At 44.3% G+C, this 27,170-nt stretch overlaps 1 protein-coding gene across 2 annotated transcripts in view; it reads left to right on the top strand.

Annotated features, from left to right (window-relative positions):
* LOC137335095 (myosin light chain kinase 2, skeletal/cardiac muscle-like) overlaps positions 1–27,170 on the top strand; it is a 341,364-nt gene that overhangs the window by 85,473 nt on the left and 228,721 nt on the right. Inside the window, exon 2 of one of the 2 annotated variants that reach the window (XM_068000229.1) lies at positions 1,453–1,725. In XM_068000229.1, the coding sequence (XP_067856330.1) occupies positions 1,507–1,725 (219 nt within the window). In that variant the 5' untranslated portion in view covers positions 1,453–1,506. Of the gene's footprint in view, positions 1–1,452; positions 1,726–11,279; positions 11,501–27,170 lie in introns of those variants that run through there. The other variant, XM_068000237.1, reaches the window with a different exon arrangement.

Below are 27,170 nucleotides of genomic sequence, written 5' to 3' on the forward strand. Positions count from 1 at the left end.
TTCTGTGAAGGTGGAGATATCGGGAGGAGGCTGAGATGGATCATCCACTCGGCACTTCTGGCTGAAGATGATTGCAAACGCTTTAGCCTTGTCTTTTGCACTCACGTGCTGGACTCCGCTATCATTGAGGATGGGAATGTTTACAGAGCCTCCTCCTCCCATTAGTTGTTTAATTGTCTACCACCATTCACGACTGGATGTGGCAGGACTGCAGAGCTTTGATCTGATCCGTTGGTTGTGGAATCGCTTCGCTCTGTCTATAACATGTTGCTTCTGCTGTTTAGCATGCATGGAGTCCTGTGTTGTAGCTTCACCAGGTTGGCACCTCATTTTTAGGTATGCCTGGTGCTGCTCCTGGCATGCTGTTCCACACTCCTCATTGAACCAGGGTTGATCCCCTGGCTTGTTGGTAATGGTAGAGTGAGGAATATTCCGGGCCATGAGGTTACAGATTGTGCTGGAATACAATTCTGCTGCTGCTGATGGCCCACAGCACCTCATGGATGCCCAGTTTTGAGCTGCTAGATCTGTTCTGAATCTATCCCATTTAGCACGGTGGTAGTGCCACACAACACGTTGGATGGCGCCCTCAGTGTGAAGACGGGACTTCGTTTCCACGAGGACTGTGCGGTGGTCACTCCTACCAATACTGTCATGGACAGATGCATCTGCGACAGATAGATTGGTGAGGACGAGGTCAAGTAGGTTAAATCGTGAGGCTTGTTCATTTTAAACCTGTGCTGTATCTAAATCTAAATCAAATAGCCTGATATATCGACATCATCTATATCTCCCAGCATTTTAAATAGCTGGATCATTTTCCCAATAAAAAAGAATGTGAGTCTTTGCTCTTAATGTAAGGGTTCTAAGCACCAGCCATCTTTCAGTGTGCCTGCATTCTGCATTTTATCTGCTTCTCCTAAGAGAGCACCAACAATGGCTGTTCCACTAATGTTAACGGCACTTGAGTGCAGTGTGCAACTTGAGCTAGGTGAACCAGTATTTGGAAATCCTCTCTCTGTAATGCTACTGTACACCTTCTCAAGGATGGTTGCTGAAGTTAATTGGTATTATTTGTCACTAGTGTTTTAAACCTCGCCGAAATATGTGGAGTGACGTTAACACTACTTAAACTAGTTTGACCACCTGCATTCAGGCTAGCAGCAATTGGGCAATAAAATGACAGAGATTCAATGTATTGCTCACAGATGTTTTCAAAAAAATATTTTCCACAAACACGTTGGTTTTGTACCAGGGTGTGACTGTTAGAGAACAGAATAAAGATAACGCATTAAAATAAAAAATTACTTCGAGAGAAAATGTGAAATTGTTGATTTTTTCAGTTGTTCTCTTTTGATTGTAGGAGACCTACTTCATCTTTTACATGTATTAAAATGTGTTGAATAACTTCATCCAGATACAAGGGAAAAATGTCTATTTTTTCATTCACAGAGTGCAAGAGGAAACATCTGTGAAGCAGTAAAGTGAGATATTTATGGAAAAAACATGAAAGGTGGGCACGAACAGGCAAGGTACGAAGATATAAAGCTGATGGAGTCTAATAAATCACGGAAGGTGGCTAGGTTGAAGGAAATCAACAAGAGATCCAACAGTGGAAGGTTAGGAAAAATGGCTTTCTTTCATTACTTGGAAAGAGTGGAAACTATGAGAAATTTCTGGGAAGAAAAAACCGGTGAGCCAGATGGTAACACTGAGGACGATGAGGTAAGCTTTATTACTGAGTACAAACCTCAGCCCTAAGATTTACAGATAGAGTCCAAGGTAATATAAGCTTAATTAAAGAAGTCTGTGTCTTGCCTCTAAGATTTGATTGCAGTAAGTACAACCTGAGACACCTGTAATGTACTTTGATAACAGGCAAGTGATGTTTTCAAATGTCCATCTTATCTTGTATGTTCACATTGCAATTGTATTGTAACTTTTTAAAGTTATGAATTAATGAACACAAATGAAGTACCAGAGGAAATGAGACCCTGAGGGTCTGATTTGATTTGAAATGTTAAAGTTCTGACAGTTATGGTCAGGACCACGAGTGGGATATGACTGCTGTAAATTATATCCCACAGGGCTTCATAATATATTTTCTTCGTACTGTAAATTTTATAAAGCACCATTTACAACTCAGGTGTCCCAAAGCGAATTAAGTACTTTATGAAGGGTAGTCACTTTGTTGTGCGGCCAATTTGTACACAGCAAGATCCCACAAACAGCTGTAAAATTAATGACCAGATAATCTGTTTTGATGATATTGGTTGAGGGATCAATGTTGACCAGGACACCGGGGAGAACTCCTCTACTCTTCTTCAAATAGTGCCAAGGGACCTTTTACATCCACCTAAGAGAGCAGACGGGGCCTCGGTTTAACGTCTCATGTGAAAGACCGCACCTCAGACAGTACAGTACTCCCTCACTGAAGTATCAGCCTCGATTATGTGCTCCTTGGCGCTTGGACCCATGACCTTCTGACCTAGAGGCGAGAGTGCTACTGTGAAGAATTAATTAACTGAATAGAGAGTGGGGTGCTTGCCTTTTTTGGGAGGGTGCTTGTCTCTTCAACATGGTAGAAGAGTTTCATTAGTTCTACTGGGTCCCTAACGCTCCAGGTAGGGCAATGGTCAAACCCTGCGAGACCCCTTTTTGTGCAGGTAGTTCCATCAATACTTCTCTGATCCAGCCAAACCCAAGGGATGCCAACAAGTTATCCTAACCCTAGAAAATATGTGGTTCCTCTTGTGTTCTGAACTGTACCAATGACTCCAATGTGCCAATTTATTCTGCTGTAGTACAGTGTAACAAAACTTTACAAATGCATTAGTAATGCATTGGAATAAAAAATGGAAAATAGCTACAGAGATAAATGAACTTTAGATCAAATAATTTACTGCTGGTGACAGATTTTGTAGAAAATACCACAGATTGACTTGTTGGTGGTAAAATAAATGAAAAAGAAATACTAATTGCTCTGGGCAGCTTCTGCTTCAGGGAATTGGAAGCAAAAGGCATTGAAGGGGCACTGGTTTCATCAAAGAGTGTTCAAAAAACATTCTTTTCATTTGAGAAAGGAGAAAAGCCAGATGCCATAATTTTTGTTATGTTGGCTTGGGTGACCTCACGATATTGGTATCCTAGAGACATACATCTACACCTGGATCACGCTCAGTGGTGCCCTCGAGAGATAGTCAGCCAGAGTTTGCGAGGTCAGAGGGAAGGCATCTTATTAGCATGGGACAGGTAGGTTGAAACTTCACTTCAGAGGCATCTCTAGGGACTGCCCCTGGGAACGGGGGGGCTGCTCAGGTCCCACCCCAGCCCCAGGGGCTGATGTGGCTACATTTTTTTAAAAATTGATAAAGAAAGACTTGCATTTATATCGTGCCTTTCACGACCACAGGATGTCCCAAAGTGCTTTGCAGACTTTTGAAGCGTAGCTACTGTTGACATGTTGGAAACACGGCAGCCAATTTGTGCACAGCAAGGTTCCGCAAACAGCAATGTGATAATGACCAGGTAATCTGTTTTTGAGGTGTTAGTTGTGGGATAAATGTTGGCCAGGATACTGGGGAGAAGACCCCTGCTCTTCTTTGAAAAATGCTATGGGACCTTTTACATCCACCTGAGAGGGCAGATAGGGCCTCGGTTTAACGTCTCATCCGAAAGACATTGCAGCACTCCCTTAGTACTACACTGGAGTGTCAGCCCAAATTTTGTGCTCCAGTCTCTGAAGTGGAACTTTTTAATTAAGAGGTTTTTGGAGGTCTAAGCCACTAGCCTGGCCAGGACCCCATTCGTGGAGACCACATATGCCTTTGCGGAGTCCGGTTGACCTCCACAAATCCGCCACAGAAACACCAGGTCCCAACTGAGGCTCAAGTTTGGGAGTACATGGCTTAGGGAGTCCCTGCCCCTGCCCCTGACCCAGCCCCCTGGCCATAATTTGCCTTGTAAAGTTCCTTACAAGGCAGCCAGGAAACTCCCAGAAACGGCAGAGACCTGGATCATTGTTTTCCTGAGTCTCCTACCAGAGTTACAGCAGGAGATTAACAGAACACCCGCCTCCCCCCACCTCCCACAATGAATTGCAGGGCCTTTTATCTCCCATTGTACTATTCCCCATTAATCCTTAAATCAGCCTGGTCAGGTAATGTTGGATAATTCATGCGAGGAAAGTCAGGCTCCAATTTTATTAAGTAACAGCAGTATCTCTGAGTCAGAAGTCACTTGGCGAGGTACAAGAGTTGCATGTAAATTTTGTGCAAATTTGGATTGAACAACACTGCACTGTCTTACCCAACAAGTTGTTATTCAGTTCTGGAGGAATGGTAGCTGTGTGCTGCAGGTGAGAGTACAGTGATCACTCCTCCACTGATACCAATTTACAGAGGCACTTTTTCATGTCGTTAATTAAACCTGTAATAACTATAGTTTACCATTCCTAATGGGCCAAGAGTCTACTTTCAATAAGTAATTTAAATTGATGAATCCACTTTGAAGTATCCCAACAGTGTGAATGCTCTGCTGATGTGCCACGATTGCACTGTTGCAGAGTCAAGTGTTCCATAGTCCAGTCTCTGCTGGAGCTTCGGAATCAAACACATGGAGTGACTCCACTTACTGTTGTTGACTCTAGAGGCCACTTAGCTACAATAATGACAGACTATGTGGGAAAATATTACCAGAATATTGTTTCTGTACATGACCAAAGCTCTGAGAAAAGAAGAAACTATCTTGTGTTGTACACAGTTAGTGATCTACCTTACAATAGAGGTTACAGAATGAGATTGATGAAGTTGGCCCAATCAATTTTTTTTTGCTACTTAAGAGGAATTCATATATCAGGGAACAGGGGTTAAAAATCGAGAGGTTAAGAATAAAAAGACCAGCCATATAAATGCCATGGTTCCTAGAGCAGGTCAGAGGCTGGGTATTCTACAGTGAGTGACTCACCTCCTGACTCCCCAAATCCTCTCCACCATCTACAAGGCACAAGTCAGGAGTGTGATGGAATTCTCTCCACTTGCCTGGATGAGTGCAGCTCCAACAACACTCAAAAGCTCAACACCATCCAGGACGAAGCAGCCCGCTTGTTCGACAGTCCATCCACCACCATAAACATTGACTCTCTCCACTAACAGTGCACCGTGGTTGCAGTGTGTACTATCTACAGGATGCACTGCAGCAACTCACCGAGCCTTCTTCAACAGCACCTCCCAAACCCATGATCTCCACCACTTAGAAGGACAAGGGCAGCAGACGCATGGGAACACCATCACCTCCAAGTTCCCCTCCAAGTCACACACCATCCCGACTCAGACAACTTATCGCCATTCCTTCATCGTCGCTGGGTCAAAATCCTGGAACTCCCTTCCTAACAGCACTGTGGGAGAACCGTCACCACACGGACTGCAGCGGTTCAAGAAGGCGGCTCACCACCACCTTCTCAAGGGCAACTAGGGATGGGCAATAAATGCCGGCCTCGCCAGCGATGCCCACATCCCAGAATAAATTTTAAAAATACAAGTTCGGAGGAACATTTTTACACAAGGGAAAATAGACTTATGGAATACGTTAACAGGAAAGGCCATTGAAGTAGTAGTATAGACAGGTTCAAGAGATACTCAGATGTGTTCTGAAGAAAGAAGAGATTGAGCCTTATAGTGAGAAAGCAGGTAGGTGAGGAAGATCCATCAAAAAGAGGCAAGCTTATTGGTGTATTTGTCTTTTCCTGTTCCTAAACAGTCTTATGTTCTTATGTGATATTTAATGATAAACACCCTCCACATCATGGCAAAATATGCAAGCATGTTACTCTTAATTTTAGTTATCAGCCTTGGCTCAGAGGTAGCACTCTTGTCTCTGAATCAGAAGGATGTGTGTTCAAGCCTCACTCCAGATACTTAAGCACATAATCTCGGTTAAAATTTCAGTGTAATACTGAGTGCAGCATGTCTTTTGGATGAAACGTTAAATCAAAGCCCCATTTCAGGTAGAGATAAAAAAAAGATCCTATTCCACTATTCAAAGAGAAGGAGAATGCTCCCAATGTCCTGGGCAACATTCATACCTCAACCAACTAAGACAGATTGCCTAGTCATTGCTGTTTGTGGGAGCTTGCTGTGCGCAAATTGGCTGCCAAGTTTCCCCACATCACAACAGTTTCTACACTTCAAAAGTACTTAATTGGCTGCAACGTACTTTAGGATGCCCTAAGATTATGAAAGGCGCTATATAAATGCAAGTTCTTTCTTATCTGTAACATATAAGATCACTTTGTAACATAATCATCCCAGCATTTGGATTTTAACATGCACCGACATTTGGAATATCTTAGTGTTTTATCCTAGATCTAGGCTTGGTTGGATCTAAGCTTGGAACTTGGTTGTTTTGGGTGTCTTCATCACTGTTGCTAGAGATTCTTCTCACAGTTCTATATTATTCTGTGACTGTTCTCAATGTGAGACTTCTCCTTTCCTGTTTCCTTCTAAGAGTTTCGTTTTTACCTGTTGGTAGCATCGGTGTAGAATATCTCAAGGGGCGTTTTTCAATCCTGAATGTTCAAATTAGATTTGCAGAGGAACGTTGAGTTACAATGAAATGATGCTCCATCATTGTTTCTGATGTAGTAAGGTCTTGAAGTGTCTGCTTTCCAATAATAACTCTAATTTTCCTGACATACACTGCACTACAATCCCCTGAATATCTCTGGCCAAGCCTGTCCAATAGTCTAGATAGTGCTGAGCTAGTTCTAGGTATGATGCGGTCAAGAAGATGGAGGGATGTGAGGGAAAGAAGCAGCAGGTCAACTATCAAGGTAAGGTTGCCTGTTTGTTCTTCTGTACTTCCTCGGTTGGCTGTGAAACACTGAACAGGAAAGTAGGGAACTCTAATGGTGACCGAAAGGGGGCTGACAATTTTTTGTGTACCATCTATTTTCACAGTAGAAATGCTGAACCAATCAAAAATGAGCGATTTAGTATTATTGTCTACTAAAATGTAGGGGCCCCAAACCAAACCTTTGCAGGAATCCTCCGTAAAACAATCATCGTTCCTGATATTGAGAAAGCATCAAAACTGGTAGAAAATATAAAGCCGACTGATGATGAACAATACAACGTTTGGGAGTATTTTCAAGACGTTTCTTGGGTTTGTGCGACTGTATGCCACTTTACCTTTGCTCTTGTAGATTATGATGTCATGCACTGCTCCACACTGAGGAAAAAGAGAGCTTTGTGCAAACCTTCTTAAATCTATGCATAGAGCTGCATTCATCAGCAGACCAGTCAATATTCTGGACATCAGTGAAATATTTAATGTTAATAAAGAGCCAAATGCCCTGTTGGGTCTTTGACCTGATCAACATCAGGTCAAACATGGGCAAGGAAACCTCCTGCTGATTACCACCTACTGCCCTCCCCCAGCTGATGAATCAGTCCTCCTCCATGTTGAGCACCACTTGGAGGAAGCACTGAGGGCAGCAAGGGCACAAAATGTACTCTGGGTCGGGGACTTCAATGTCCATCACCAAGAGTGGCTCGGTAGCACCACTACTCACAGAGCCGGCTGAGTCCTAAAGGACACAGCTGCCAGACTGGGCCTGCGGCAGGTGGTGAGCGAACCAACACGAGGGAAAAAGCTACTTGACCTCGTCCTCACCAATCTACCTGTCGCAGATGCATCTGTCCATGACAGTATTGGTAGGAGTGACCACCGCACAGTCCTTGTGGAGACGAAGTCCCGTCTTCGCACTGAGGACACCATCCAACGTGTTGTGTGGCACTACCACCGTGCTAAATGGGATAGATTCAGAACAGATCTAGCAGCTCAAAACTGGGCATCCATGAGGCGCTGTGGGCCATCAGCAGCAGCAGAATTGTATTCCAGCACAATCTGTAACCTCATGGCCCGGCATATTCCTCACTCTACCATTACCAACAAGCCAGGGGATCAACCCTGGTTCAATGAGGAGTACAGAAGAGCATGCCAGGAGCAGCACCAGATGTACCTAAAAATGAGGTGCTAACCCGATGAAGCTACAACACAGGACTACATGCATGCTAAACAGTGGAAGCAACATGCTATAGATAGAACTAAACGATTCCACAACCAACGGATCAGATCAAAGTTCTGCAGTCCTGCCACATCCAGTCGTGAATGGTGGTGGACAATTAAACAACTAACGGGAAGAGGAGGCTCCGTGAACATCCCCATCCTTAATGATGGCAGAGTCCAGCATGTGAGTGCAAAAGACAAGGCTGAAGCGTTTCCAACCATCTTCAGCCAGAAGTGCCGAGTGGATGATCTATTTCGGCCTCATCCCCATTTCACCACCATCACAGAAGCCAGTCTTCAGCCAATTCGATTCATTCCATGTGATATCAAGAAACGGCTGAGTGCACTGGATACAGCAAAGGCTATGGGCCCAGATAACATCCCAGCTGTAGTGCTGAAGACTTGTGCTCCAGAACTAGCCACGCCTCCAGCCAAGCTGTTCCAGTACAGCTACAACACTGGCATCTACCCGACAATGTGGAAAATTGCCCAGGCATGTCCTGTCCATAAAAAGCAGGACAAATCCAATCCAGCCAATTACCGCCCCATCAGTCTACTCTCAATCATCAGCAAAGTGATGGAAGGTGTCGTCGACAGTGCTATCAAGCGTCATTTACTCACCAATAACCTGCTCATCGATGCTCAGTTTGAGTTCTGCCAGGACCACTCGGCTCCAGACCTCATTACAGCCTTGGTCCAAACATGGACAAAAAAGCTGAATTCCAGAGGTGAGGTGAGAGTGACTGCCCTTGACATCAAGGCAGCATTTGACTGAGTGTGGCACCAAGGAGCCCAAGTAAAATTGAAGTCAATGAGAATCAGGGGGAAAACTCTCCAGTGGCTGGAGTCATACCTAACACAAAGGAAGATGGTAGTGGTTGTTGGAGGCCAATCATCTCAGCCCCAGTACATTGCTGCAGGAGTTCCTCAGGGCAGTGTCCTAGGCCCAACCATCTTCAGCTGCTTCATCAATGACCTTCCCTCCATCATAAGGTCAGAAATGGGGATGTTCGCTGATGATTGCACAGTGTTCAGTTCCATTCGCAACCCCTCAGATAATGAAGCAGTCCGTGCCTGCATGCAGCAAGACCTAGACAACATCCAGGCTTGGGCTGATAAGTGACATTCACGCCAGACAAGTGCCAGGCAATGACCATCTCCAACAAGAGAGAGTCCAACCACCTCCCTTGAAATTCAACGGCATTACCATCGCCGAATCCCCCACCATCAACATCCTGGGGGTCACCATTGACCAGAAACTTAACTGGACCAGCCACATAAATACTGTGGCTACAAGAGCAGCTCAGAGGCTGGGTATTCTGCAGCGAGTGACTCACCTCCTGACTCCCCAAAGCCTTTCCACCATTTACAAGGCACAAGTCAGGAGTGTGATGGAATACTCTCCACTTGCCTGGATGAGTGCAGCTCCAACAACACTCAAGAAGCTCGACACCATCCAAGATAAAGCAGCCCACTTGATTGGCACCCCATCCATCACACTAAACATTCACACCCTTCACCACCGGCGCACCATGGCTGCAGTGTTTACCGTCTACAGGATGCACTGCAGCAACTCGTCAAGGCTTCTTCGACAGCACCTCCCAAACCCATGACCTCTACCACCTAGAAGGATAAGGGCAGCAGGCACATGGGAACAACACCATCTGCACGTTCCCCTCCAAGTCACACACTATCCCGACTTGGAAATATATCGCCGTTCCTTCATCGTCGCTGGGTCAAAATCCTGGAACTCCCTTCCTAACAGCACTGTGGGAGAACCGTCACCACACGGACTGCAGCGGTTCAAGAAGGCGGCTCACCACCACCTTCTCAAGGGCAATTAGGGATGGGCAATAAATGCTGGCCTCGCCAGCGACGCCCACATCCCATGAACGAATAAAAAAAAATTATAAAGGCAATTCCCTGAAAGTTTTTTTTGCAGTTTAACTTTAAAGTTTAAAATGTCCTTTTTTTCCATAATTTTTGCAACTATACTATGATCTGTATGAACCTGAGGATACGTGCAAATGCCTTCTTGAGGTTGTCTCCTACGTCTGATAACTTTAGCCTGTCTTAAATTGTACTTGTATACAAACTCAAAACAAAAGCACATCAGATTGACACAACGTGCAATATAACTAGCTCTGTTTTGTTACACTCGTTAACTATGGTGGCTCTGAATTTCCTCCAGTTCTGCCCTGCCCTTGTTAGCAGGGCAAGACAGAAGTTTCGCCTGCTTGCATCTTGCGCGCCCTGACCTCTGCCCATTTCCCGGGGTTAGGGGTATTTACGTATTTTGGGTGGGTGCCACTGGGACATCCACGTCAAGTTGGGAGGTGGGGGGGGTGGTGAAGAAATAGCAGTGGCAGCAATCTACAACCGAAGTGAGGCCATAGTCCTGGCCCAGCTTGTTACATTTTTTAAAGAATTGCCCCAAGTTAAAAAATGCTGGTTACCCTAAGATTGCATTCAGGATACTAGCCTTTTAAAATTGAAATCCTCTCCCACGGAGGGACATAGCAATGCTGGTTGTCAGGGATAGACAGGTTGCTAGAGCGCAAATTACAGGAAATACACTGTTTGATATATTTCCCACATTTGCATTTTGTTACAATGCTTCCGCCCATATATGGGTGGCCATATAATGCTCCTGCACCAACTGCTGGTCGAATTTTGGATGGGTGTGAAATAATTGGACGGGGGGGGGGGCGGAGGAGGGGAGGGAGACCTGATGTAATGTGTACCTGCCTCATTTTGTTCCCTCGCCCAGATTATGCAGGTTTCCCGATGTAACAACTGAGGAAATTCAGGGCCAATAAGTGCCATTGTAGTTTTGTCAAGTTTTTAAAAACATTTTTTCAGCAATTATAGCAAACAACATCCTTTCTACCCCCTCCCCCCCCCCCCAACCAAAAGACACTTGCTTCTGCAACTACTCTCCCCCTTTCTCTGTGCCCTGCAGTAAGCACTATATATGTTTCTTGTGCATGGTGTTATAGTTTATCCACATGCCTTGTGCTAGCATATCAGGATGACACACACCAATGATTGCTACACACATGTTCCTCAGCACCTGTTTTAGACTTGTCACAGGCCCAATGCATTTTTTTTTCCTTTTAGGTACGATTCTTGGCAACATCTGCCTGCATTGAGCCTTGTGACTTTCCACAGAGACTTTGCCTTACACACGTGCTTCTTTAAAGCTGCACGATTCTTTTTCAGTTAGGATCAAATACGAATACTTAACAGTGAACTTATTACTAAAATACACATGACAAAAACCAACCTGTTTTGAGCAATGGAGTTGTTTTGTAAAGTGAAATCATTCTGGATAGGAGGCTGCCTTTGCCTTTTAGGTTACCTTTGGTGCAAGTTCCGGACATTGATTAGCTACAAACAACACAGACAGAAAATTTCATACCAAGAGACACAGGTAGTAATTGATCTTTAACTGTGTTACTGAATAATTATCCCCATTTCTAACTACAGTTGTGCCCTCAATAAGATGTGAATGTTATAGCTGTGAGCTGCTCTACCACCTAATGTGCTGTACATGTAGAATGACAATAACGTTGTGAAAATTTTTAGAAACTGTCTCGAAATTAAGATTCAAATAATTAGTATTCTATATTTGATGGGTGGTAGGGTAGGTGATAGATGTAAGTCTGAATTAATTGAGTAAGGTGTCAAGTATTCATTGAAAAGAAATCTTGAGATGAACGTACAATAGTTAGGAATCACACATGTGTGAAATAACGCAATGGTTGCTTCAGTTTATTCACTTACACCAAACGTGGCATATATTTGTACATGAATTAAAGAGAAATCTTTTGGTAAATTGTCTTGCAAGTAAATAGAAACACTGAAGCACCATTCTGTCAGTTTTCTTCTGTAATAATGGAAACCAGTGATGCTGTGCCTGTAATCTACATGTTCTGTCTGATCATGGTATTTTGTGGCTTGAAACAGAAGACAAATTATCATTGGTTAAATATGGAGAAAAGGCAATTATGGACAGTAGCACCAGACAAGTCTACTCTGGGGTGTATTTTCCTTCATGTAAAGTTAAAGAAAAGATCTTTTGCTAACCTACTATTATAAACCAAAGGCAATTTAGTAAAAACAAATCTTTAACTTTGCACACAGAGGAAAATACACTTGTTTTTTTTAATATCTGATAAATTGCTTTGCTGGCTTAGTAAGCTGGATGAGTGTGTGACTTCTAGTGATTATTATATACTAGGGTGGCTACTGCGGAATATTACAATAAGGATTTGTAAAACTAGAAAAGCACACTTTAGATTATGAGGAGAGCTCTTGGAAGGGCTGAGCGGGATTCAGGAGAAGAAAATAATGAGAAAAGAAAAACAGAAATATTTTTACTAAGGCCAATTTAAGAAATGTGGAAAAAATAAGGCTACATGTGAACAGTGTTATTGTATGAATGCCTAAAGTGATCATATGAAGTTCACCTTTCTGCAATTTTAATGGACGTAAGCACATGAGATAAACTAGACTAGTAATTTCTAGATTATGAACACGAATAGCTGGCTAAGAATACCATAGAAGTTAAGAAGAGTTATATTAAAGATTCAGTGGATCAAAAAGTAATGAGGACTGTGAGTTGCACAAATGTAGGTTGAAGATAACTAAAATGAGTATTAGGTGGGATAAGAGGAAAACAGAAAGGTGGATAGAACTGAGGGATCCATTTTTAAAATCATTTAAAACATGGGCAGCGTTAAAAGCCAGACATGCCCTTTAAGGATCACTGGGTAGAAATATCATGTGGTTGTCAGGAAATGACTGATGTGCCAAATGAATTCTTCACGTCAGTCTTCATGAATGAAGACCATGGACAAATTCCAGATTGGATCAGGCTGGCTCTGGAATCTGGTGGAGAAGCCAGTCATGCTTGTGTTGGAAAGAAAATCAAAGCAGCCCTTAATCGTCAAAAAAATGAAGGAAAATAAATACAATAATGTGCATTATACATAAGGATTGGAGGGGAGCCCATGTGACAAATAGTTTATAAAAAAAAGGAATGAGACATAAATTAGGGAATTATAGATTGGTTAGCCTAAGATCAGAAGTGAGAAAAGTGCTCCATAGCATTTTACAGGGTGCTGCCAATCTTCCTGTAAATGGCCCATTTTTGCACTTTTCAACATAAAGGCACTTAAGAAAGAAAGATCAGAAATATGTAAGCAAATATGGCAGCCTTCATAAACCAAGATTACACAAACAGCAAATGAATAACTGACCAAATAATCTGTTTTTTAGTGGTACTGGTTGAGGAATGTTGGCCAGGTTACCAGGACAACTGCCTGCTCTTATTTCAATAATTGTAAACAATCTTACAACACCAAGTTATGGTCCAACAAATTTATTTTAAATTTCACAAGCTTTCGGAGGCTTCCTCCTTCCTCAGGTGAATGTTGTGCAAATGAAATCTTCGAATCCTATGCATTTATAAATCACAGAACAATGCCTGGTGATTACTGCCCGTTGCCAAGACAATCACAGTGAGCAGACAGAAAGGTGTCACCTACAAGGCCACCGAATATACAAACCCCCCCAAAAAAAGAGAAAGATAGGCAGAGACATAGAGACATCCGGAAGGAAGACAGCAAATGACCCGTTATATTAAAAACAGATAACATTTGTTCGCTGGTGGGGTTACGTGTAGCGTGACATGAACCCAAGATCCCGGTTGAGGCCGTCCTCATGGGTATGGAACTTGGCTATCAATTTCTGCTCGACGATTTTGCGTTGTCGTGTGTCTCGAAGGCCGCCTTGGAGTACGCTTACCCGAAGGTCGGTGGCTGAATGTCCGTGACTGCTGAAGTGTTCCCCGACTGGGAGGGAACCCTCCTGTCTGGCAATTGTTGCGCGGTGTCCGTTCATCCGTTGTCGCAGCGTCTGCATGGTCTCGCCAATGTACCATGCTCTGGGGCATCCTTTCCTGCAATGTATGAGGTAGACAACGTTGGCCGAGTCACAGGAGTATGAATCGCGTTCCTCCTCGTCTGAGCAGATGGACACCTACAGACGCTGAAAGACGCCCTAGTAAGAACGGGATATGACGCTTGACTCATCGATCGACAGTTCCGACGGGCCACAGCGAAAAATCGCGTAGACCTCCTCAGAAGACTAACACGGGACGCAACCAACAGAGTACCCTTCGTCGTCCAGTACTTCCCCGGAGCGGAGAAACTACGCCATGTTCTCCGCAGCCTTCAACATGTCATCAATGACGACGAACACCTCGCTATGGCCATCCCCACACCTCCACTACTCGCCTTTAAACAGCCACCCAACCTCAAACAAACCATCGTTCGCAGCAAATTACCCAGCCTTCAGGAGAACAGCGTCCACGACACCACACAACCCTGCCACGGTAACCTCTGCAAGACATGCCAGATCATCGACACAGATACCACCATCACACGAGAGGACACCACCCACCAGGTGCACGGTTCACACTCCTGTGACTCGGCCAACGTTGTCTACCTCATACGTTGCAGGAAAGGATGCCCCAGAGCATGGTACATTGGCGAGACCATGCAGACGCTGCGACAACGGATGAACGGACACCGCGCAACAATCGCCAGACAGGAGGGTTCCCTCCCAGTCGGGGAACACTTCAGCAGTCAAGGACATTCAGCCACCGACCTTTGGGTAAGCATACTCCAAGGCGGCCTTCGAGACACACGACAACGCAAAATCGTCGAGCAGAAATTGATAGCCAAGTTCCGTACCCATGAGGACGGCCTCAACCGGGATCTTTGGTTCATGTCACGCTACACGTTACCCCACCAGCGAACAAATGTTATCTGTTTTTAATATAACGGGTCATTTGCTGTCTTCCTTCCGGATGTCTCTATGTCTCTGCCTATCTCTCTCTTTTTTTGGGGGGGTTTGTATATTCGGTGGCCTTGTAGGTGACACCTTTCTGTCTGCTCACTGTGATTGTCTTGGCAACGGGCAGTAATCACCAGGCATTGTTCTGTGATTTATAAATGCGTAGGATTCGAAGATTTCATTTGCACAACATTCACCTGAGGAAGGAGGAAGCCTCCGAAAGCTTGTGAAATTTAAAATAAATTTGTTGGACTATAACTTGGTGTTGTAAAATTGTTTACAATTGTCAACCCCAGTCCATCACCGGCATCGCCACATTATTTCAATAATGCCATAGGATCTTTTACGTCCAACTGAGTAGGCAGCCACGGACTCAATGAAACATTTCATCTGAAAGACGGCACCTCCAACCATGCGGCTCTCCCTCAGTACGGCACTAATGTGTCAGCCTATATTATGTTCTTAGCTCAATTGGAGGGCTTGAACCTACAGACTCAAGAGTGCTAACAACTGAGCCAAGCTGACCACCCTGCAGCAGTAACTGTGGTATAGTCGCCACAGAGCCAATTGTGCCACATTTTTGGCTCCATGGGTCATAAGTTAAGGTACTCAGTTAGAGGAAACCAGTAATAACCTCTGTTAACCACCCCAACAAGCAGAGCGTGAGGCCGTCCGTATACTTGAAAAGGGTGAAAATCAAGGAAGCCTGGATTACCAACATTAGCCAGATTTGGTGATGGAGAACATCAGGGCTAGAAACTGGTGTCACTCCCTCAAAACCCAATTACCAGGAGATAAGCCTGGGAGGAAGTTGCTGGATGGTTGAACTCAATCTCAAAGAACAAATATGGAATAAAATACAGAAATATGCTGATGATATAAAGAAGATAGAAAAAGGGAAGACTGTGTTCAACTATCAGCAAGAAGCATGACGTCTGGGGAGTTTACGATGGCAAAGCTATTCTGCAAATAGACTCTCAATTGTAATAGTGAGGCTGAAATAGGAGGCACTACTTAAGAGCATGGTAAGTTTTATTTGAGTGTATTGTCTCTTTGACACATGTATGTGACTTACAAATATAAAACCATACAAATACAGGAATCTCTTCTCAAACGGTATTGTTCTGTGTTGCTGAGGGTGTGGCTCTAGTAAAACACTCCTAATGTATACCATTTTCTCTCCACATATGTGGAGAGGGGCAATTTCCAATTGAAAGACAAATGTTGCACCAGATTGCACATCTGCTATCCAGCATGCACCAACTCAGAGATTGCGGCACATGAACACGCATATTCTATCACATGACCAGTCACCTGGCACAGAGGACATGGCACTAGAAGTGCAGGAACGTAAATTGGAGAGACAAATGTCATTGACCGAGGATCAGGAGGGTACAGAGACCATTCCACACATCTTCGCGGCATGCTTCTTGGAGCACCAGAAGCAGAATACGTCTGTTGGCCCAGATTTTCCCGACAAAATAAAGGTGAGGCTAACAGCGCTCACCATTACTTATGTGCAATTCGCACAGCAACTTCAGGCGAGGGCAGATGCGCGATTCAACGCGAAAATTCAGGTCCGTTGCTCCGTTCCATCGTTAGCTTCGCGAAAACAGCGGCTCGCTGTCTGCCTCACCATTGAAAGGCGTAAAGTTCCTGTATTTGAGCGGTAGATACGAACTAAACTCACCACAGAAAGTTAGACCTTGTCCATTTCAGTCTAAGCACCCTGATAAGTGTTAATTACTGCCTGTCAACCTCTCTGGCACCGAAAATTAACGATTACTAATGTGGGGTTTCATTCCTTCAGGTTCTTAATTGTTGGAGATTTTTTTTAAAATTACCTTTTTCTTTCTATCTATTTTCTCTCTCGCTTAATCCAATCTTTCATCCCCTCTCTTTATTTCTCTTTCTGATTTGACATTGAATTCACTATTCTAACTTACACTTCCTGGTTCAGACACTGCTCCGCTCGTTAACAATGCGTCAATCTGATTGGTTAAGGAGATACCCAGTTGCTTGCCCTGTTCACTCAGATCCCAGATGCCCTGTAGAGGGCACCGCGCTGTTTCCATCTCACACTTCCAGCAACTTGCAGCGCAAAATATCATGGAGATTAAACAGGCAAGCGCAAGTCTAACTAACGATGGGCGCTGTTCGTTCTCCGGCTACAGCAAATCCTGGCCCATTGTTTCCTACATTACAACAGTGACTACATTTCACAAGTATTTAATTGGCTGTAAAGAACTTTGGGACATCCTGAGGTTGTGAAAGGCGCTATAGAAATAAAAACGGACTGTAAAAGCTTCTATCGGTATGTAAAAAGGAAAAGACTGGCGAAGGCAAATGTGGGTCCTTTACAGACAGAGACGGGAGAATTTATAATGGGGAATAAGGAAATGGCAAAGAAATTAAACAAATACTTTGTGTCTGTCTTCACGGAAGAAGACACAAAAAAACCTCCCAGAAATAGTAGGGAACCAAGGGTCTGGCGAGATTGAGGAACTGAAAGAAATTAGTATTAGTGAAAAAAATAGTACTAGAGAAATTAATGGGACTGAAAGTCAATAAATCCCAAGGACCTGATGATCTACATCCCAGGGATTTGAAAGAGGTGGCTATAGAGAGAGTGGATGCATTGGTTGTCATCTTCCAAAATTCAAAAATCAAATGTGAAAATACTCAACTGGAGGAGGCTAATTTCGGTGAGTTGAAAAGAGATCTGGCCAAGGTGAATTAGAATCAAAAATTGGCAGGTAAAACAATAATTGAACAATGGGAGGCCTTGAAATAGGTTTGGGTTCAGTCTAGACACATTCCCATGAGGGGGAAAGAAAGGGCATCCAAAGCTAGAGCTCCCTGGATGACTAAAGATATAGCGATTAAAATGAAACAGAAAAAGGAGGCTTATGATAAATGTCGGTTACTAATTCAGTAGAGAACCAAGCTGAATACAGAAAGTACAGAGGAGAACTGAAAAAGGAAATAAGAGGGGCAAAGAGAGAGTATGAGAATAGTGGGTGACATAAAAGGGACCCAAAAAGCCTTTTATAACATATAAATAGTAAAAGGTTAGTCAAGTGAAGGGTGGTGCCAATTAGGGACCAAAAAGGAAATCTTCTTGTGGAGGCGGAGGGCACGACTGAGATATTAAATGATTACTTTGCATCTGTCTTCACTAAAGAAGAGGATGCTGCCATTGCTGCCATTGTACTAAAAAGGTTGTCAGCACTCAAAGTAGAAGTCACCGGTCTAGATGGGATGCATTCTAGATTTTGGAGGGAAGTAATGGTGGAAATCGCGGAGGCTCTGGTCACAACCGTCCAATCCTCCTTCGATATGGGGAGTGGTGCCAGAGGACTGGAGGATTGCAAATGTTACACCCCTGTCCAAAAAAAGGGGCGAGAGATAAACACGACAATTACAGGCCAATCAGCTTAATGTCGGTGGTGGGGAAATTCTTAGCGACATTAATCTGGGACGAAATTAATTGGCACTTGGAAACATGTGGGTTAATAAATGAAAGTCAGCATGGATTTGTTAAAGGCAAATCATATTTGATCAACTTGATTGAGTTCTTTGATGAACTATCGGAGAGGGTTGATGAGGGTGGTGCAGTTGATGTTGTATATATGGATTTTCAAAAGGCGTTTGATTAAAGTACCACATAATAGACATATTTGAAAAATTGAAGCCCATGGGATTAAAGGGGCAGTGGCTGTGTGGATATGAAATTGGGTAAGGGACAGAAAGCAGAGAGTAGTGGTGAACGGTTGTTTTTCAGACTGGAGGGAAGTATGCACTCGTGTTCCCCAGGGGTTGGTATTAGGGCCACTGCTCTTTTTGATATATATTAATGACCTGGACTTGGGTATAGAGGGTATAATTTCAAAGTTTGCAGATGACATGAAACTCAGAAATGTTATTAAACAGTGAGAGGAATAGTTACAGACTTCAGGAGGTCATAGACAGACTGGTGGAATGGGCAGACACATGGCAGATGAAATTTAACAAAGAGAAATGTGAAGTGATTCATTTTGATAGGAAGAATGAGGAGAGCCAATATAAACTAAATGGTACAAGGGGGTGCAGGAACAGAGAGACCTGGGAGTGTATGTACACAAATCTTTGAAGGTGGAGGTGTCAGGTCAGGTTGAGAAGGCTGTTAAAAAAGCATATGGGATCCTGGGCTTTATAAATAGAGGCATAGAGTACAAACACAAGGAAGTTATGCTAAACCTTTATAAAACACTGGTTAGGCCCCAGCTGGAGTATTGCGTCCAATTTTGGGCATCACACTTTCGGAAGGATGTCAAGGCCTTGGTACCAGGGATGAAAGACTTCAGTTATGTGGAAAGACTAGACAATCTGGAGTTGTTCTCCTTAGAGCAGAGAAGTTTAAGGGGAGATTTCATAGAGGTGTTCAAAATCATAAAGGGTTTTGATAGGACAAATAAGGAGAAACTGTTTCTTGTGGCAGAAGGGTCAGTAACCAGAGGACACAGATTTAAGGTAATTGGCAAAAGAACCTGAGACGACATGAAGAAAAAATATTTTATGCAGCAAGTTGTTATAATCTGGAATGTGCTGCCTGAAAGGGCAGATCCAGTAATAACTTTCAAAAGGGAATTGGATAAATATTTGAAGTAGAAAAAATATGCAGGGCTATGGGGAAAGAGCAGGGGAATGGGACTATTGGATAGCTCTTTCAAAGAGCCGGCACAGGCATAGTGGGCCGAATGGCCTCCTTCTGTGCTGCATCATTCTATGATTCTATGATTTCACTGTACATTCATCTACTTTTTTTAGATCATGTATAGTACCCACTGTGGAATCCTTGCTAATTGTCCCGATAAAAGGGCAGTAATGCAAATTACTCTGATTATAGCTGTAACAGCTTGCAGAAATTGGAGGGGGATTATCGTCATCGAGAAAAGAATGTTTGGCAAAGGTTAGTGATGCCTGTCAATCTGACCTCAGGCAGATCTGCGTCAACCTTCAGCTTAAGCAGACCAATATAATGTCATGGGCAGGCTATGATAGGTTGCGGACCAGAATAGTCAAAGTCCTGTCTGGCTATAACACAGAATTTTAGTGATAGTTTGTTGCGTACTCTCCCAGAAGACGTTCATTCACTTATTTCCAGACTCCAAATTGCATCTTCTTGTTGCGTGTGGTTCATTCCTGTAATAGTGCTGCCAGAGGGTAGTCACAGTCAAAAACACATAATCACTCTCTGAAAGGAAATCCATGAATTACATTGAAATATACACTTCTTAACAGTAATTTATTTCGCACCTATGCCTATAGATTTGTGTATTCCATTGATATATTTACCTCCCAAGAGAAAAGTTAGGTACAGGACTGAGCAGTCAGTTGATATGTATGTTCAGTTTTGTTTAGTGGCTGTGCATATAACATGGAGATGTAGAAACACTGTTGGCATTGGTGTATAATTAATGGTTTTCATTATGCAATGCCACAAAGCACAGACAGTAAGGCTGATGGAGTTCACATTGACTAGAGGAGTTCCTTCAACTAAATGTTGTTGCTCTTAATCTGTTTCAGAAGGAGACGATTGTGGTACAGACGTCTATGGTTGTCTTTTGAAGCCACGGGCAGAGAAGCCATAGTCATCCAAATTCAGCATTTGGCACAGTCCAGCTATAACATCCCTTTTGAGTTTCATCCTTCTAATATATTGCTCCTTTGATACATTTAGAAAATTCATTCAAGATTAATATGCCCTTTCCTGAATTTAGGAATACATTGTTGTTTCTTTCAGCTCTATCTCAGACACGTTTTAAACCTCTCAAAGCTGCTGTTAGCTCTCAAATCACCCATCAAATTGTGGCCTAATCCATGATCAGTGGTATGGTTTTCCACATGGCCATTCCACTGGTGATCTTAGACCTCGGCTGTACATCTTTGAAACTCTTCTCTTGAACACTTTGGCGAATCTTTGTCATTACCTTTGACACCTCCAAAGCTTTTGACAAGGTCTGGACCATGCACCTTTAAACAGTCTTCCATAATATGGCCTCTCACAAAGCTATGCTCATGGCTAGTTTCCTCTCAATCATCCTATCTGTCGTCGGTGACTCTGAGGGGTCGATTTTATGAATTCGCACTCCTGGTTTAGAGCTTTGCGTGAAAAGGGTACATGTTGGGAATTTAAGTGTACGGGTCTGTGTGCCCCCCATCATGTTTTGTCCATTTATTTTAATTGATGGGAACTCTTGCAGGGCATCCTGACCTTCACAATTGAGTTTCTGAAATGCACTCCTCTTGCATGAAAGTCTCGCTGGAGTGCTACTCCATAAAACTTACCCCTGAATCTTTTTGGACTAACTCAGGTCTTATCTTTCCCAAATCAGTTCTGTTTTTCTTAAATCTGTCTATCTTCATGTCAATCACCTCCCCCACTCATAATCCATCCTGTCCACTCTTGGATGATGATTTCACTCTATGTTCATCAATTTCCATATCTGCCTCTATATCAAAGAAGGCTCTTCTAATATCTCTCTCACACTCCTTGATAGCATACAACTAAACCTTGTCATCTGATAAACAGTCCCTTCCTCACCTTTACCTACCAACTTCTCCCTCTCTGTTACAATCGTTCTTGTCTTCCTCTATTTTACCAATACTACTGTAGTCGGTCTTCCACTGCACTTTCCTCATTTGTTCCCAATAAGCTGTAACTATACTTTCCCGTATATGCTTCCTCCTCCCTACACCCCGCTGTGTTGAAATCAAGACTCATTGCAGATTCCTACTCCAATTTATTCTTTCCCAGCACCTCAAGACTGTGGAACTGCTAACTTCCCTCAATCTTTTCATTTTCTAATTTTTATTTTTTTTAATCCAAGCTTTCTGTTCACCTAGTCATTGCTTTCTGACTTACATCATCTTTGCTTTCCAACCTTGGTGGCATCTTGCATTAGCCCTTCACTTTGGTTTCTGAATTTAAAAAAAATAATTGTGGTTGTGAATTATAAAGAATTATCTGTACTTAGAATTATAATGCAGATTTTAGCCCTGTGGCGAATTAGGGGTTATGGGGAGCGGGCAGGAAATTGGACATGAAGCTGAGTTCGGATCGGTCAAGGCCCTGTGGGTGGCGGAGAGGGCCCAGGGGCTGAGTGGCCGGGTCCTGCTCCTACTTCTTGTGTTCTTTAGATTTGAGGTTAGGATCAGATCAGCCATGATCTTATTGAATGGCGGAGCAGGCTCGAGGGGCCGATTGGCCTACTCCTGCTCCTATTTCTTATGTTCTTATGTCTGATATCAATGCAGGTTAGGGGATGTAAAGGCTTAGATATATAAGAACGTGGCACTATATTTGAGCCAATGTGAAGGAGCTGAATCTATCTTAGTATCTAAAATACTTACATAGAGTGCTAAAGGGATTCTGTCATTTTATAATTTCAGCAGTTTAATTAATCCCCAGTCGCTTCTGACACAGCAGGGCCTAAATTTCTTAGTGCCCTAAACCTGGTGTGATTCCAACGGCAGGCAGCGATGGTGCGTCAGAACGGAAAGGCCTGAGGACCGAAATAAATTCATCCTCGGGCCTCATCAGAATAAACCAGGCAGGTAGCGCCGCCAATCAAACAGCCTGACTCAGCTCGTCTATAGGGGCCTTACGACTTTCGGCCAGCACCGAGTCCAGGAGGGGGAGGGGGGGTGATCGGGAGGTGGTTGAAGGTAGACCGTTAGTGAGCTGTCATGGTTTTGTGGAGCCAGGAGGAGCAGTCCTGCTCTTTCCAACTCCACAAAAACAATTTGGAGCGGCCTTTAAGGACCGCTGGTCAGGCTGCTCAAGATCCAGAAATGCTAGTCAGAGATGGTGCTCACTTCAGGCCACCTAAAAAAGGCCTCAACCAATTTAGCAGCGGCCCAAACTCCCATGACGATCGAGCGCAGTCATCTGCACCGCTGAATTCATTATCGTCACGCCTGCTTTAGGTCCTTAAAACGGGCGCAACAATGTTACATTTAGACCCCAGTAACTCTTCCAAGCTACTTTCCTGGTATCAGCACCCAAAGGTTGTTAAAGTTAAATGATTGCATTTTCTATGGGATATTAACTCGCAGAACCTGTTTTTGCATTGATAGGTGCCAAAGTGTATATCGCGGCACACTTGGTGATTTACTCACTCTATATGAAAGCAATGAGAAAAAGAAGCCTATGGGGGTGGGTGAAATTGGACCGTGTAGTTTCCGTTGCGTAGGCGCTTCGCGGACACCTAAGCCCCGAAAATGGCGTCCGAGATGCGCGCACGCTTCCGACGTAAAGTGCGCAGGACGCCATCTTGGTAAAGGCGTTTGCGCAGGCCCACCTCACGAGCGCTGGCAGCGTGTAAAGTAGGGAGATGATGACGTGAATCAGCGCTATTTAAAGGGAGCACGCTGGAGTTACAGGTTAGTTGCTGGATTAGTTTCTCTGGCTGCTGCTACAATTGTGGGTGTTTGTGGAAGTTTCCTCTATTTGGCTAAAGTTGCAATATTATACAGAGAGTGGTCTGGCTGGTCGCACAGTGCTGTTAGTGGCATTTAAAATAGTGCGCTGACCAAAGTTGTTTTCAGACGTGGGTGGCCTGCTAGGGCTTCCTCTGGGAACTGAACATGACTGGGAGCATGCGGAGAGACCACGCAGAGCAGGACAAGCCGCTAGAAGGGGGAGGAGAAGGAGGAGGAGGAGGAGGAGCAGGGCACTCAGCAGCAGGAGGCCATATCCAATGAGGGCCATCAGGGACCAATTCTCTTACCTCAGCTTCAGCGATGATCAGTGCATGCCGCAACTGCAGCCTCAGAGCAGGGCAAGGACAGTGGTTGTCAAGGTAACTACGGCGCTTAATTTTTACGGCTCTGGCTCCTTTCAGGCTGCTGCTGGCAATATGAGCGACATCTCACAGTTTGCAGTGTACTGCTGTATAAGGGAGGCCACTGAGGTTCTGTACGCACTCCGAACCCGATTCATCTCATTCTCTCTTGCCAGAGACAGCCAGCGGGAGCGAGCATGAGGTTTTGCTCGCATTGCAGGCTTCTCCATGGTGCAGGGTGCCATTGACTGCACGCATATTGCCAGGCGTGCTCCACATCTGAACTCGCCATCTGGAAGCTGTGACACCTGTCATCAGACGCTGTATCGTGGTGGGTTCCACAGGTGTGCTGATGGAGGTGACCACCCGTTCCATGTGGGAAAGTACGGGCTCCAAGCTCTGCGCCAAGTTGGAGCTGGACTCCTCCATGCCCCTTGACATTGTGCGCAGGCTTTCTGGCAGGCTTTCCAGGATACCAAGCATTTGGTTGTGTATGTCCATCAGCTGTCTCCTGTAGCCTATCCCATCGCAGTCCTCACCTGACCGCTCTTCAGCACAACTAGTGAGCGACCTCGCCCTCTGGCGAGCTGGCACCTGTGGTATCCGTTCTCCCCACCCCAGCTCCTGTGCACTTGCGCCCGGTGTCTCACCACGTGCAGATCCCTCCTCTATCCCAGCCTCTAAAGGACGCACAGTGTCTGTCTCTGAGCTGGTGGCTGCGAGTGTAAGATCGAGTGACGGTGAGTCTGCATCATCACTGTCGTCTTCCTCTGCCTCCTCTGACGGTGTCGGTTCCAGTTCTTGGGTTTCTGAAATGAGAAAGGGACACGGGTTGTGTTGTGGAGCGGGGGGAGGTGAAAGTAAGACTTGCATGCTGACACCATCTGCAGCACGTGAGTCAGAGAAGATTGTGGGATGAGGGAGAAGTGGGAAGCGAGAAGGAGGATTAGGTACGCAGAGACCCTCATCGTCGATACCTCCAGCACCACCAGTGGCCACGGCCCCAGCGACGGCCCACCCAATGATGGACAGCACTGTCTCCTCCATGGGGGTGAGGACGTGTAGGCGTGCCTGACCTCCTCCAGGTCTTTCCTGCTGCCTACTGTTGTGCGCCACCTTCTCCTGCAAGAGGGAAGTGTGGATCAGTGGTTGTCCTGCAAGATGTTTGGTGATGTAGCTGTCATGGTTGAATAACTGCCACTATGTTGCGGGTGTGAGGCTTGCAACAGTGATAATGTGTGAAGGTGAGATGACGCCTCTGCTTTGAAGAGTTGCGTACTGATTGAAAGAGTTTGTTGGTAGGTGGGTTACGAGGGAGTTGTGCGTAGAACAGTGGATACGGCTAGTGGTGTAGTTGGTAGGAGATGCCACTTGACAGTTGATCTCACTCACCTTGACCACTCGTGTCAAATCATTGAACTTCCTGCACTGGATCCACGTTTGTGGTGCGATGCTCCTGGCTTTGACCTGTCCGCTACTTCTTCCCACTGCCTCTCAAGCATATGTCTTGAGGGTCTCCTGTCCCCCTGAGGATACAGGATGCCCCTCCTTCTGTCCGCCTCCTCCACCAAGGCCTCTAGTGCATCATCCGAGAACCTTGGTGCACGCCCTCTCGCTGGCGCTGCCACTCTTCACAAAATTCCAACACAGATTTACTTCCCAATGGACTTCCAGCATTTCCTGTAGCCACGGTGCACCTCCCCTTTAAGAGGTACAGGCTGCCTTTAAGTGGTGCTGGCCACTCCCGATATCGGGGCCCCCTGCTGATGCGTGCAGCCAATCAACAGCACAGTTAGCACTGGCTGGACGCAGCAATCATTGAATGTAATAGTATTAGACAAACCTTATAGTCTCTGGAGTTTAAAGTTTAATACACAGCCCTATTTCCCACATTAGATCCCAGCGCCCGTTTTTGGGGGTTATCCAATATAACCCCATTGGAGTCCTTCATAATGTGGGAACTAGGGCTGTGTATTAAACTTTAAACTCCAGAGACTAGAAGGCTTGTCTAGTACCAATACATTTTGTTCCATTCAATCCTGCCAATACAATATTTTGACTAATAGGATGATAGCGGGAAATCATAAAAAAGTTGGCGTGAGAAATTAAACATTAGGAATAGGCCACTGATGAAAATGGTTGGAAAAATAAGACCATTAAAGTTGTGCAAAATTACATATTAGTTTATTTCGGCTAAGAAATTCAGAGTCTTATCAATGTCCTAGAGTTCATTACAAAAATATATCAAAACAGACAGCTATCCCAGATTGTGTTTTAATCATGCCCATGATTAACTGTAGGGTCAGTTCACTTGTATTTTAACCTTAGATTCCTAAACACCAAGATGTAAATGAAGTATTTAGCAAAAATTGTAATTAAATATATATCAGTTCATTTACATCACAGTACTATAAATTTGAGATTCCACAATCGAATTGGCTCAACTTAAGTGAATACTCAATAAGGAAATATTTCTGCTAAATATATAGAATTTTAAAATCCCAAACCATATTCTGACTATATCTATTGTAGTCATTCCTGTTAACTGAACGATCTTACCTATTTACTCTGGTTCAGTGCATGCTTTATTACTTAATGTGTACGTTTCAATCTAAAAATTGCGAGAGGGATCAGTGCAGGGAATGTGGACGTATCCCACACCTCTGACAACAAAACTGGGACCATGAAATAGTAGATGAAATAATTGTTTCATGTGCGTTAACTTACAGAATAAGCAACTCCTAACCTGTAATTATGATTTTGTTGGAGCATTCAAAAGGAAAAGAATAGGTTCATGAAACAACAGAAAATAATGAGATTTGGACTTTATCTGGTGCCAAGCTGGGAGGAGATGAAAATAGTCGGACTGGTTCCTAAACTGGGCATTTTGTAATTGAAAAACCAAAGTGGGGTTGTGGGGGTGTGGTTGGGTCGGGGGATGAGTGAGTTGTGGGAGGGGGGGTGGGAGGGGGATGAGTGGGTTGTGGGAGGGGGGGTTGGGAGGGGGGAGTGGGTTGTGGGGGTGGGTGGTGGTCAAAGCCCAGGACATCACTGAAAAGAGTAAGAGAGAAGAGAGTAGACAAGGTAACCCAATAGATAATGCTTGGATTTCAAAAGCCTGATGTTTGCAGGAGGAAGGAAAGACTCAGAGTGGTAAGGAGCGCCACAGTTTCGAAGCCCTGGGAAAGAATGAGTTAGTATAGCATGAGTAGAGTGCGATAACTCTTGATTTCACATCAGTGAGAATGGTTGTGTTTAGGATGGTACATTTACAATTTAGAAAGGTTTAAAAGAGGGTGGGTGGGGGCAAGAGTTCCTGGGTGGGGCACAAAATACCTGGAAGGAAGTGGAAAATAGCAGGAGGGGAGACAGAAAACTAGGGTAGCAGCAGAATATAAAAACTGATGTTGC

This window comes from Heptranchias perlo, chromosome 2 (genome assembly GCF_035084215.1).
Source record: "Heptranchias perlo isolate sHepPer1 chromosome 2, sHepPer1.hap1, whole genome shotgun sequence".
Classification (NCBI taxonomy): Eukaryota; Metazoa; Chordata; class Chondrichthyes; order Hexanchiformes; family Hexanchidae; genus Heptranchias; species Heptranchias perlo.